Source organism: Drosophila bipectinata, chromosome 2R (assembly GCF_030179905.1).
Source record: "Drosophila bipectinata strain 14024-0381.07 chromosome 2R, DbipHiC1v2, whole genome shotgun sequence".
Lineage (NCBI taxonomy): Eukaryota > Metazoa > Arthropoda > Insecta > Diptera > Drosophilidae > Drosophila > Drosophila bipectinata.
This window is the reverse complement of record NC_091737.1, coordinates 10,608,817-10,620,623: the sequence shown is the minus strand read 5'-3', so window position 1 is coordinate 10,620,623 and position 11,807 is coordinate 10,608,817. Positions and strand designations below refer to the sequence as shown.

General features: G+C 45.0%; 2 protein-coding genes across 11 annotated transcripts in view; one reads left to right on the top strand and one right to left on the bottom strand.

Moving 5' to 3' along the window:
* scb (scab) lies at nucleotides 1-9,676 on the top strand. Of its 2 annotated transcripts, none has more exons than XM_017252995.3 (8): nucleotides 1-697; nucleotides 5,471-6,455; nucleotides 6,533-6,635; nucleotides 6,701-7,285; nucleotides 7,347-7,476; nucleotides 7,542-7,904; nucleotides 7,962-8,844; nucleotides 8,905-9,676. In XM_017252995.3, the coding sequence occupies exons 1-8, from the start codon at nucleotides 498-500 to the stop codon at nucleotides 9,001-9,003; spliced, it is 3,348 nt and encodes a 1,115-aa protein (XP_017108484.2). In that variant the 5' UTR covers nucleotides 1-497; the 3' UTR covers nucleotides 9,004-9,676. The 2 variants fall into 2 exon arrangements, with proteins under 2 accessions (XP_017108484.2, XP_017108485.2); XM_017252996.3 differs by lacking the exon at nucleotides 1-697 and adding an exon at nucleotides 3,987-4,349.
* A 94-nt stretch (nucleotides 9,677-9,770) lies between these two features.
* Nucleotides 9,771-11,807, bottom strand: part of Trpm (transient receptor potential cation channel, subfamily M) — a 47,900-nt gene continuing 45,863 nt past the window's right edge. For all 9 annotated transcript variants that reach the window (XM_017252819.3, XM_070278582.1, XM_043210707.2 and 6 more), the window contains one exon: nucleotides 9,771-11,803. In XM_017252819.3, coding sequence (XP_017108308.2) covers nucleotides 10,748-11,803 — 1,056 coding nt within the window. In that variant the 3' untranslated portion in view covers nucleotides 9,771-10,747. The remainder of the gene's footprint in view (nucleotides 11,804-11,807) is intronic.

Below are 11,807 nucleotides of genomic sequence, written 5' to 3'. Positions count from 1 at the left end.
TCATTTCATTTCGATTCGAGTCGCCGGAGAGTGAAAACGTCCAAAGTCCGGGGTTGCCGGTTGCAAGCAAGACAAGATCTGGCGGTTCAAAGACTACGGAAATAAACGCGCTATACGGTGTATGCTATGACATATTAATGCAGATAGTATGGTCCAGTAGTCGGACAGTGATAAATGTCAAAAACTAGTTTTCGCGGCTCTTTCGACAAAGATCTCTCGTAACACAAAGCGAAAGCAGTCGCCAAGTTGCCGGCTTAATTAAATTAATATATTATTTCGAGAGAACGCCGGCACAAAAGCGATCTCGAGTGTGCGGAGAGTGCGTCAATTAAATTTAATAAATCATAAATATATACGAGTGAGTGCCAACGTGCGACGAGTATCCTGCTTCGGGTTCTCGGCTCTGTGGAGCAATTGTGATTTATCGCCTGCCTGCCTGCCCCAACGGAGGGGCTCAAGTGAAATTACGAAATTACACATGCAAAAATTTAATTTTTATGGGTTTTCCACTGAAAATTGAAACGAAAATGTGCCGACCGCTTGTGATCCTCTTGCTGGCCCTGGTGTCGCAGATCGAAGCCTTTAACTACATGCCCCGCCCCAGCCAAGTGATAAGCAGCCCCACCGACCTGAAGTTCCATATTCCCCAGAGCCGGAGCTCCTACTTCGGATACACGCTCGTCATCCGTGAGACCAGGTGAGTGAGTGGCAAAGAGTTTTCAGCTGGGAATCGCTGTCAATATTTGCATATCGGTGGTATGGAGTGGAGTGTGAAATGTTATCTCAAGATATCTACTGTTTGTCTTCCATGGGTGGTGACAACCGACCTCTCTCTATTCCGTTAAATTCAGGCAGCCACCTCTGTCAATATTTTGAAACTTCTGGCAAGCGGAAACCGAAACTTTGGGGCTCCAGCAGAAGTTGGCGTAAGCTTGGCGAAATTAGTTAGACCTCTCGGTTCGGTTTATTGGCCATTAACACGCTTTTATTTGACTAACAATTAAAATGTTGTTATTCTCCCCGAATGGTCCACATCAATAGTGAAATACGAATCCGTTCGTTCCACTTGACAGCTGCACTAAATATTCTGCAGCACCACTAATGATTTGTCGACGAAAAAATAAAACATTTTCACAGCCTGGCTTGAAAACCACTCAAAAACAATACCACTTGAGACCGAAATTTCTAAAAATAACAAAAAACTGGCTACTTCAGCTTCAATTGCCGCCGATCTGAGAGATCGCAACTCCGACTTCAGCACAATTGACAAAACCGAGCGAACACTTTTCAGCGTTTTCTGAGTTTCTGTTTCGGTCGACCTACATACAAGTATCTTAAACTTTGATATGTAGACCCATTGGCGGCGACTCCGGCCTGGCTTGGAGTACCTACCGGACCCCCAAATGACATCACACACCTCAGACGGCGGGCGCCACAAATCACAGTTAATTGAAAAAGTCGAAAGTGACCAAATGGAAGCTGAGATACTCTTTTTTAGGCACTGATCTCATCTTGCCTTTTATGCAACTCATATATAGTATGAATGGTGTCTCGAAAAGTGTGTCTCCAAAGTAATTAAGCGAATTCGGGTCAAAATTTATCTTTTTTATAACATCAAGTACAACCTCGTTAGAATGCAGTACGTGATCATAACTAGCTGGCTCTCTAAGCCAGGTTTTATTTCCATAACTTGGATGGATGGGTAATTTGGTACTTCCTCCACGTATCCCCCAGTTTTTATGGTCAGCACTTTTAAGCCCCAAAATGCCCATGACTGTGGGCTGTGTTCTGGCCATTACGAAGTGCGCCTAATTATGTACGGAAATTGCGCGTAAAATCACGACAAGCTGTAATTTATTTCGCATCAATTGAAGTTTAAACAAAAAATTGTACGAGTAATGTTTTACGATTTCCTGTACTTGTATCTGTATGGTTTGGAATATTGAAAGCATAATCCCTCAAATGGAGTGTTTCGTTCTAGATTTCTTTCACACACTCGTCAGTGCACTCACCATTCCTTTTCCCAGTCCATCTGTCATCCGTCTGGCGAAATGAGTCACAAAATGTTTCCAATCGCACTTGGATTGAAAATCAGACCCAGCTGCAGTCCGCAAAGGCGCCACCTCCACCCACTTCATCTCCGGAGTCCCGCCATGCCCCACCGACTAACTGACACCACACACGAATATTTTTAGCCTCTTTGCCGCTTTGGGTCATTAAACCGAATTCTTGAAAAAATGAAGAAGTGCACAGAGAAATAATTTACCATAGGGATCAATGTTCGGGGGTCGAGTATCTGGAATTTAAACATGACCTTTTGTACAGGTCACAATAATATTTATTAAAGTATGTTAACACCTGTTTGGCCTGTACTAGATTTTCTCTCTGTGCATCCCGAAATGATGTGCAGTGTGGTAGCTTTTGTTCTTAACAATTTGTTGACCAGAAACCGCTGCGATTGCTTTGTTGTAGTTCTTTGTTTTTGTTTGGCTGACGCGGGAGATTTGTGTGGCCCTGCAACATGGCTTATTGTCAGCTTACATAAACAGTAAACAGTTCTTTGTGCTGCATTTAAACAAAAGCACCGCCCCATCGAACATCTTCAGCTGCATCTTCAGTATTTCATACATATATTTATGTACAGACGTCCATAAACTAAAAAGAAGACTGAACTGGGGAAGATACAGGGCTTTTACATGATTGTGACTCATGTCTGGGAAACTACGCAAACAACAAGCCAAACTTTTGGCCAACTTACTCAGACATTGCTTGGTCGTTAAAAAAAAAAAACAAAGAAAACAAATGTTGACTAACCCGTACTTAGTACTCTGTTTTACCTTTAAAATAAACAAAAATATTTTGGAACAGGTAGCCATAGTGGCAGCGGCAGGGGCTTGTCACACGTCTTGACGGCTTTTAATAATTGGCGTTTTTACACGCAATCAAGCCCAAACTATTCAGCCGCCTTCAAGCCATTTGTATAGAGTTACCAGCGAAATCAGGCCAGGAAATGGATGCACGCCGGTGACTCATCATCCGAACTGACTAAGCCAGCTCCGGAAAACTTGTATTCATTTGTATATACATGTGTCTACATATGTATATGTGTCTATATTATTTTTATAATAAATCAACGATCATGTAGAGGTCATAGCAATGTTTGAAGATCAATGGAGGCAGAGTCATTGTTCACAATCAAGATGACAATTGAAATTTCATTGAATTGTAAATTCCGAAAGTAGGAAATATTCTAGCAATCTTTGTTATGAATTTGCAATTATTATTATGTTAATTTATAATTGTTTTCCACCAGATTGTTTAATTAAACCTCCTTATCAGTGGTGTCTGCTGAAAGAAAATAAAAGGCTCGTAGCGTTAATCTAAAACTATAAAAGTTTATTGATAAGTTTTATTTCCAAAAAGGCTTTTAAAACATTCATTTACGAGCAGAGAATCGTGAAGCCATTAAACTGGCACAGATATGGGGCCTTCCATAAGTTCTATTTAGTTTACCTTGGTTTATTGAAAACATTTTATCAGTAGTGCTATGCAGTTTTATTGACCTAATACTTATACTGATTCCTATATGCCATTCCATATCTTTTAGAGGCATTTTATCTCCACTTATGCAATTCGTTATGAGTAAGCTGTGTTCTTTCCTCCGTACTATCATTCATATAGTACTTTTGTTATCACCAACGGGTTCTCTTCATGAATCAGGCTTATAATGACCGTTCCAAAAAACAAACACTGCTTTTTAGATGACACTCTTTTGGTGTGCAGTACACATATGGGCATGACAGCCGAAGCGAAGATGTAGCCAAGACACTCCTACGACTGTGAGACCCCAACGGTAAAGTGAGTAAGCCCGGTCAAAACAAAGCGGCCTATACGCTCTCCCCCCAATTGTTGTTGTCAAGCTCTCTTCTCCGATAAGTCTCGGGGGAGCCAAGTCGTCGGCAGGTCGCTCCGAACCTGCCCGGTTAGTTTCTCGCAAACTTTTGATTGGAACGGTTGGGTTTCGTGCGATCCGCATACGATCGGTGGAGTTGTGCGTGGCCAATAAATCGAAAGTGATAATACTGCCAAAGTGAAGATTATTTAGCGGTTGAATTATACAACCTAGCCTTGTTTTAAGCTATAATTTCTGCGAAAATGGTGCGACAAGGGCGCCCTGAAGTGGTGCTGGCGGTGTTGGTGGTCGCCCTGATAGGCCTGGCCGTGGACACCAACGGTTTCAACCTCTCGCCGCGTCCCAACAGACAGATCTCCGATCCCCAGTTTGCAACCAATCTGCCCAAAGAGCGTGCGTCATATTTCGGATTCTCGATGAGCCTGCGACCGAATGGGTAAGACGCCCCAAACCGATCCCGCATCTTGGGAGCTTACCCACTCCAAAGATCGGGCGGGGAGTAAACAGGTTACGCTTGTGTGCATGACCGTTGATGATTCACTCTGCCAAACGGCCATCGAATAGTAGCTGTAAAAATTGAATGAACGTTTTCAAAAAATGCTCCGGCAGCCAAAAAAATGAATATAAAAGACAAATATGTGAAAAAGAAAGACACTTAATGCCTTGTACAAACGATGAAGTCATACCCTTAATATCAATTATCTACAGACACCGAAGAGGTGGGAGGTGTCTGCCTTCAAGCACATAAAAATTTTAATATATATAGAGATGTCAAGCTCCTAGTATATGGGGTTGGTAGAGGTGCGGAGTTATGCTAATATTTAACCCACTACATAGAGAAGCCATTGTTGGTTTAATAAGTCAGTTCAATTTGTACTAAGTTGGTTTATTTCTAGAACGCTTAGCCCAGCCAATGCCAATTTGTTATCAGCCGTTTGCCAGTTTCGTTCTTTTTTTTACGATTTACGATAAGATTGGGGCTGTCACAGTGAAATTCCGCTAAAGCCACCTTAGAGAGGTGCACATATCATATTCGACATTCAGCAGCTATGTTGCAAAGATTGCAAACACCTCACGTTATTGGTCAGAGCACATCTTATCGGATTTCCAATGCCCGGCCACTTAATTTAGCTGGAAAAGTAGAGTAATGGATGAGCCATAGACCCTAAATTGAACTCAATGTCGGTCTGACTAATGCAAACATTGACAATATATCGCTTGACGGATATAGTTGTTACAAATATATGCATATGCCGGCATAATTTAAAATATACTTCTTTACTTTTTGCACCTCAAGTGATTAAAATCAAAGATACGAGAAATTATTGTGACTATGTTTGTTTTTTTACGGACAAATTTATGGGAAAATATAAATAAAGCTGGGAAATAAAATGGCAAGTTAAATGGTAAACTTACTATGTGTTTACCTAACAAGAACTGACGTTAGTTAGCTACCCTTAAAGCCCGTTAATCATCATTTAAACGACGTCTTCATCTTTCTTTTCAATAAACCTTAATTGAAATAATTAAATTTTAAATATCTTTTGGAAATTCCAGCATCTTTGTGGGAGCTCCACGTGCCCAATCGACCTTGGAGTCCCAGAAAAACGTCAACGAGACAGGAGCCATCTACAGGTGTTCCCTGATCAATGGCTCCTGCAGTCCATATGTCCTGGACTCCCGAGGCGATGTCAAGGCGCCTCAAAATGAATACACCATAGACTCGGAGAGGAAGGACCACCAATGGCTGGGAATGTCAATGGACGGAGGACCTCGCGACACCGACAAACTGTTGGTTTGCGCTCCGCGTTTCTATGCCCCCACTGCCAATGATTACCATATGCACGGAATCTGCTATTGGGTCCAGAACACCGTTGCCAGCAATCCGGAGCACGTTACCCGCATCTCCCCACTCCGGCTCAAGCTGGAGCAGGTCACCGAGGATTCGGAAGGTGTGAAGCACTTTAATTACATTTACGCCGAAATGGGTCTAAGTGCCCACGTGTCTGATGACAACTCGAAATTCCTCATCGGCTGTCCTGGCATTCATACGTGGAAGGGATCGGTGGTGCTGTACCGGCAAGTGGATCCCATCGACAATCCCAGTGCCAGCAGGCGGGACACGAGCAGCAAGTCCCGTCGCCGGGTGCGAAACGCAGATACAAACGACTATGTACCCGACAACTATGCCCCGGAGATTCCAAGGCCGGCGAGCTGGGACCAAAAGGACGACTCCTACTTCGGGTATGCCGTGAGCTCAGGCTACTTTGATGGAAACCAGAGCAACCTGCTCTACGTGGCCACTGCTCCGCAAGCTAACAAGCAGTCCGGAGAGGCCTACATTTTCGATGTGCGCGGAAAGACGATCAAGAAGCACTACACCTTCCGGGGTGAACAGTTCGGCGAATACTTTGGATACTCCGTGGTGGCGGAGGATCTCAATGGGGATGGGAAAACTGATGTTATAATCTCGGCACCCCAGTATGCCTTGGAGGATTCCCACGACAACGGCGCCATTTACGTATTTCTGAACAAGGGCTTTGTGAGTAATAGTCCTAATCTCACTTCGAGGTGAGGTCTGTGCCTGGGAAATCGATGACTAATCCATAACATTTACAGTTCAATTTCGAGCGGAAGATATTGCGATCGCCAGTGAGCAGTAGCGCACGTTTCGGAACGACGCTCTCCCGACTGGGAGACATCAATCACGATGGATATAATGGTGGGTATTCCGCCTAATAATATTACTTGAATGACACTTAATTTAAAATGTTTCTAATTTTACAGACATCGCTGTGGGAGCTCCCTTCGCCGGAAATGGATCAGTGTTTATCTACCTGGGCAGTGAACATGGACTACGGGACCAGCACAGCCAGCGTCTGGATGCGATTGCGCAGACGCCCTCCAAGTACGGCTCCCATATGTTCGGTCACGGCCTCTCCCGCGGCTCTGACATCGATGGCAATGGATTCAATGACTTTGCCGTCGGAGCACCCAATGCCGAGGCCTTGTACCTGTACCGAGCCTATCCGGTGGTGAAGGTACATGCCACTGTCAGGTCGGAGGCACGCGAGATTAAGCCGGAGCAGGAAAAAGTCAAGATCACCGCCTGCTATCGCCTGAGCACCACATCGAAGGATCCCCAGGTGCAGCAACAGGAACTGGCGCTAAAGATTGCCATGGACACGCAGCTGAAACGGGTCAAGTTCGCCCAGACCCAGACCAATGAACTAAGCTTCAAGGCCAATGCCGGGCTGACCGATCAGTGCCAGGTCTTTGAGGTGCAGGTGAGGTACAGCGAGAAGGATATATTCACGCCAATCGACATGGAGCTGCACTACGAACTCACCAAGAAGATTCCAGACTCGGATGGTGAGTTATTGGTTTTGTTAACTCTTTGAAATTTTATTAAATATTTTAATTTTGAAAATAGAATTTTGTACAACCTGTGTGGCAGTCGATCCAGCGGAAGCCAAAGTCTTTACGGAGAAGATCATTTTCAGCACAGGATGCGCCACCGCAGTTTGCGTGGCTGATCTTCAGTTGAAGAGCAAGAATGTTAGGTAAGGATTGGATATCATACTGCCAAGCCAGATTAACTAACTCTCTCTTTAAATTACTCCTACAGCCCCACCTACATCCTGGGCAGTGCCGATATCCTTCGTCTCAACTACGAGATCACCAACAATGGAGAGACTGCCTACCTGCCCCAATTCAATGTCACTAGCTCAGCTCGTCTGCCCTTCGCCCAGGTGCCTGGCAACTGCAAGGTAACCGAAGCCCACATGGTCTGCGACCTGAACCGTGGACGACCTTTGGCAAAGGGCGATGGAGACTCCATCACCATTAGCTTCGATGTGAGTCAACTGGGTGGCTTGTCGCTGATCATCAACGCAGAGGTCTTCAGCACGGGCTACGAGAAGAATCCCATGGACAACAAACAGACCAATGTCATTAGCTTGAAGGAGTTCACGGAGATCGATGCCACGGGGTAAGAAATATAAATTAAATCTTAAATAATACCTTAACTAACTAATTATATCTTTAGTGGGCAAACCAATGGAAAGATTGATTTGGAACACTACTCCAACTCGGCGGAAATCGTCAACAACTACGAGGTCAAGAGCAATGGCCCAAGTATTATAGAGCAGCTGACTCTGTCCTTCTTCATACCAATTGCCTACAAGGTTCCCGGCTCCACAGCCGTGGTGCCCATCATCAATATAACCAGCTTGAGGCTGCAGGCCACTTACGATTCCCAGCTGCTGGGCATCGATCTCTACGACCACAACGACACCATCCTCCTCACGGACACCGTTGAGATTTCCACATCCGTCAGGAATGGCTTGGAGAAGACTGTGATTACCCAGAATGGCCAGGGCTACGATATCTCTACCAGCGGACATGTCCACCAGGTGATGCAGGATCTGGAACCGGATATGGTGGCCACCGCCTCCATGTCCCGCAAGCGACGGGATCTCAAGAAGCTGACCGCCAACCGGGAGCAGTATGCTCGCATCTCCAACACCAAGGCGCACGATCTGCTGAGCGATGAGTTCAAGGACACGCTGCCGGTAAACCGCACCATTGTCTTCAACTGCCGGGATCCGGAGATCTCCATCTGTGTCCGGGCCGAGATGAAGGTGCACTTCCGACCGGAGAAGTACGTCAACCTGAACATGCGCTACACCGTCGATCTGAACGAAGTGAACACCCTGCTGATGGATCCCTGGGAGTACTTTGTCATCCTGACCGACCTGCAGCTGAGCAAGAAGGGGGATCCCACCTCCAGTTCGTTCACGATCAACAGGAGGATAGCGCCGAATGTGATATCCAAACATCTGGAGGCTGGCGTGGCCATTTGGATTATCATTGTGTCCGTAATCGGAGGTCTGCTGCTACTGGCTGCCATGACCTATGGCATGTACAAGGTATTTGTTTTTAAAGATAAATTTAAAAAATATTTTATTAATCTTTGTTTAATTTTGCAGTTGGGTTTCTTCAACCGTGCCAAGAAGGACGAACTGAACCGCCTGGTACAGCAGAACCCCGATGAACCCGAGGCGGAGAACCTCAACAGCGGCAACTAAGTCCTGGTTATGGATCCGAAACCATCCACATCACATTCTAAATGCCAGTTGGAGCCGAGATACCAAATCCTATTGAACTATGTGTGTGTTCCCATGCATTTAAAAACAAAACAAAAAACTAAAACTAAACGATATCGAAGAGAACCGAGGAGCGAGAAGCGATTTCGAGGAAAATATCTACCTTATAGGAGTATGTGCAACTTGTGAACCACCCGAGACATTGAATGTTCTTGCTGGTTTGAATTTCTAGTGGCTTACGCTAAGTGCCTTGTATTTTGTAGTCTACAACCTAATTTATACGAAAGTCCCATGTGTGCTGCACCAGCCATAATGCCATTTGTTGTAAATATTTATTAAACATTTTAAAATAATTCTTAATTGTAATGACGTTGTTTAAATAGATTCCTCCTAGCTGTAATTTAATGTACATGGCGACGCAAAAGACTTTATAATGTGTAAATTGTAAAACCGAAGCATGTTTAGAACCTATTTTTGTACAATACTAGAGTATTTCATTAAGGATCAACTAAAAAAAAAATATGATAAATGAAAAATAAATGAAATTTGCTCATTTCCGTCAACTGATAAGGTTGTTTATTCATAAGTCAGTGTGTAGAGAATTTTAAAATGATATCATTAATAAATGAGTCGATGACAAGCCTTCCATAATCAATTCCACGAAAATGCATTTCACCTGGGTGTTACTAAACCTGGGGGGGACTTACTAGAAACACCTCAGGTGTGCCACTCAAAATACAAGAACTCTGTCGGTTTAAATACTTAAAGTGTTATTAAATTTATTTCAATAAAAATAACATACAATCCTTAAAATAAATAAGTACAATCATGAATTTGTTTCTTTATTAAAATGCATTGTTAATCGTAAACCTTGAAAATATGTTAAAAACTAATTATAGTATTAGCACACACTGGCCAAACATGAACAATTTATTAGCGATCTCTTCATATTTAACATTTACTCTATATTTACATATTTCTAGGTATATTTTATAACTAGGCCGCCCAAAATGGCAGCTGTACTTGTACACAGAAAACTCGATTTAACTTCTCTTCATATACATATAAACATTGATTTATATAGGGTCATATATATATATGTATATAAGCAAGTAAAATGGACTATCTAAGTAGACGATAATGCCGCACATATATATCTTTTGGAGGAGGAGAGTTGAGTTGATATCGTAGCGAAAATGGGATTCCTGGAATCCGCAGAGTTACATTAATGTTGCAAGTACTGTGGGCTGCGATAAGTTACTAATTGCGTTGAGGTAAGTGCGTACAATCGGTTTAGTTTTTTTTGTTGATAAAGTAGAGTGGCTGCTTCCAGATATGTCTGCGTGACAGTTGCATGCAACAATATGTTCAAGACTGACTACAACTAGGAGAGTTTTCTAAAATGAATATGTGCCTGGCCTTACCCCGTACGCCTCTCTTTGGTGGTTTCTTCGAAACTAGAAACTAAAACGAAATTCCTATATGCTCCTGCCGGCTAACAATAACAACAATGACGCTCTCTAAATAAATACTTGTATAAAAATACAGAGAATTTGTGAACTATGTATTGTCAAAATCATTAACACGCTCCTAACCTGCGACCTGCGACTCCCTCTATTCATTCTCTATTTATATATATAATCTGATAATCTATTATCTAATATAACCTAGTTATCCAGCAGTGTTATCACCCAGCTTTCCTAACTAATTCCCGCAGAGAAATGTGCTAACACATTGTCTCGTTAAAGGGCGGATCCTTTTCTGACTCGGTGCTGCTCTTGATGTTCGACGACAGCTTGGCGATCTCGTCCTGCACCAGATGCGTGCTGATTTGGGGAATGGCTAGTGCCGGGTTGCTGCTCTTGGCGGAGGTCGAGCCAGCCGACTCCTCGGTGCTGGAGCTGCTCTCCTTGAGCACGTTCATGCCGAGCTTGCTGGCAAAGGGTTTCAGCGTGGAAATCAGTTTGGCCCCAACCTGGGCAGCTTCCGGCGTTTGAGCAGCTGTGGGTGCCGTGTCCGAACTAGCGGCGGATACCTGCGCCGGCTTGCCCTGGTCCACGCTAAACTGTTTCTTCAGCAGCATCGGTCGCGATGGCACCGCCGGCGCCTGCGCCTGCGTCGTCACTGGCCCCGAGCTGAGATCCAGCGAGCTGGAGCTCTCGTCTCGCAGCCGCCGCCCATCGGCCGCGCCCACGGACGCTGTTCTAATGGGCTGGTAACGCGCAGTGGCAGTGCCGCCGCCGGCGGGCCCAACGCTGATGCTTATCCCCGTCGCCGAGTGCGAGTCCCCGGCGTCCAGCGAGGGCTCAGCTGTGAGGGATGGTGTGTCCACATTGTAACTTCCTGTCAGCGAGGTGTTCGTCTCATTGGAGCTCTGCTTGATGAAGCGATACGGATGCGCCGAGTAGTCCGTCTCCGTGCTGGAGTTCTTTTGCAGACTTTCGCTGGATTTCTTGAACAGGCGACCGGTTCCCTCGTAAGGTGGATTCAGAAAGTCGCTAGTGGCCCGAGTGGGCACCAATGGTGAGGGGTAAGTCTGCTGCTCCATCGAAGAGTTGCGCTGCCAGGGACGTTCGTTCTTCAGCTGGAATCCACTAGCAGCGACGACCATAGCCCCGCAGCTACCAGCTCCACTTGTGTCACTACTGTCGCCGCCACCGCCTTCTCCTCCGCCTCCGCCGCTCAAAAGGTCACCCTCAACGGAGGGCTTCGAAGGCGACAGTTCCACGGCTGTTTCACGCCGCAGCGGATACCGATGGCTGTAGTCGATGGAAACGCCAATCTGG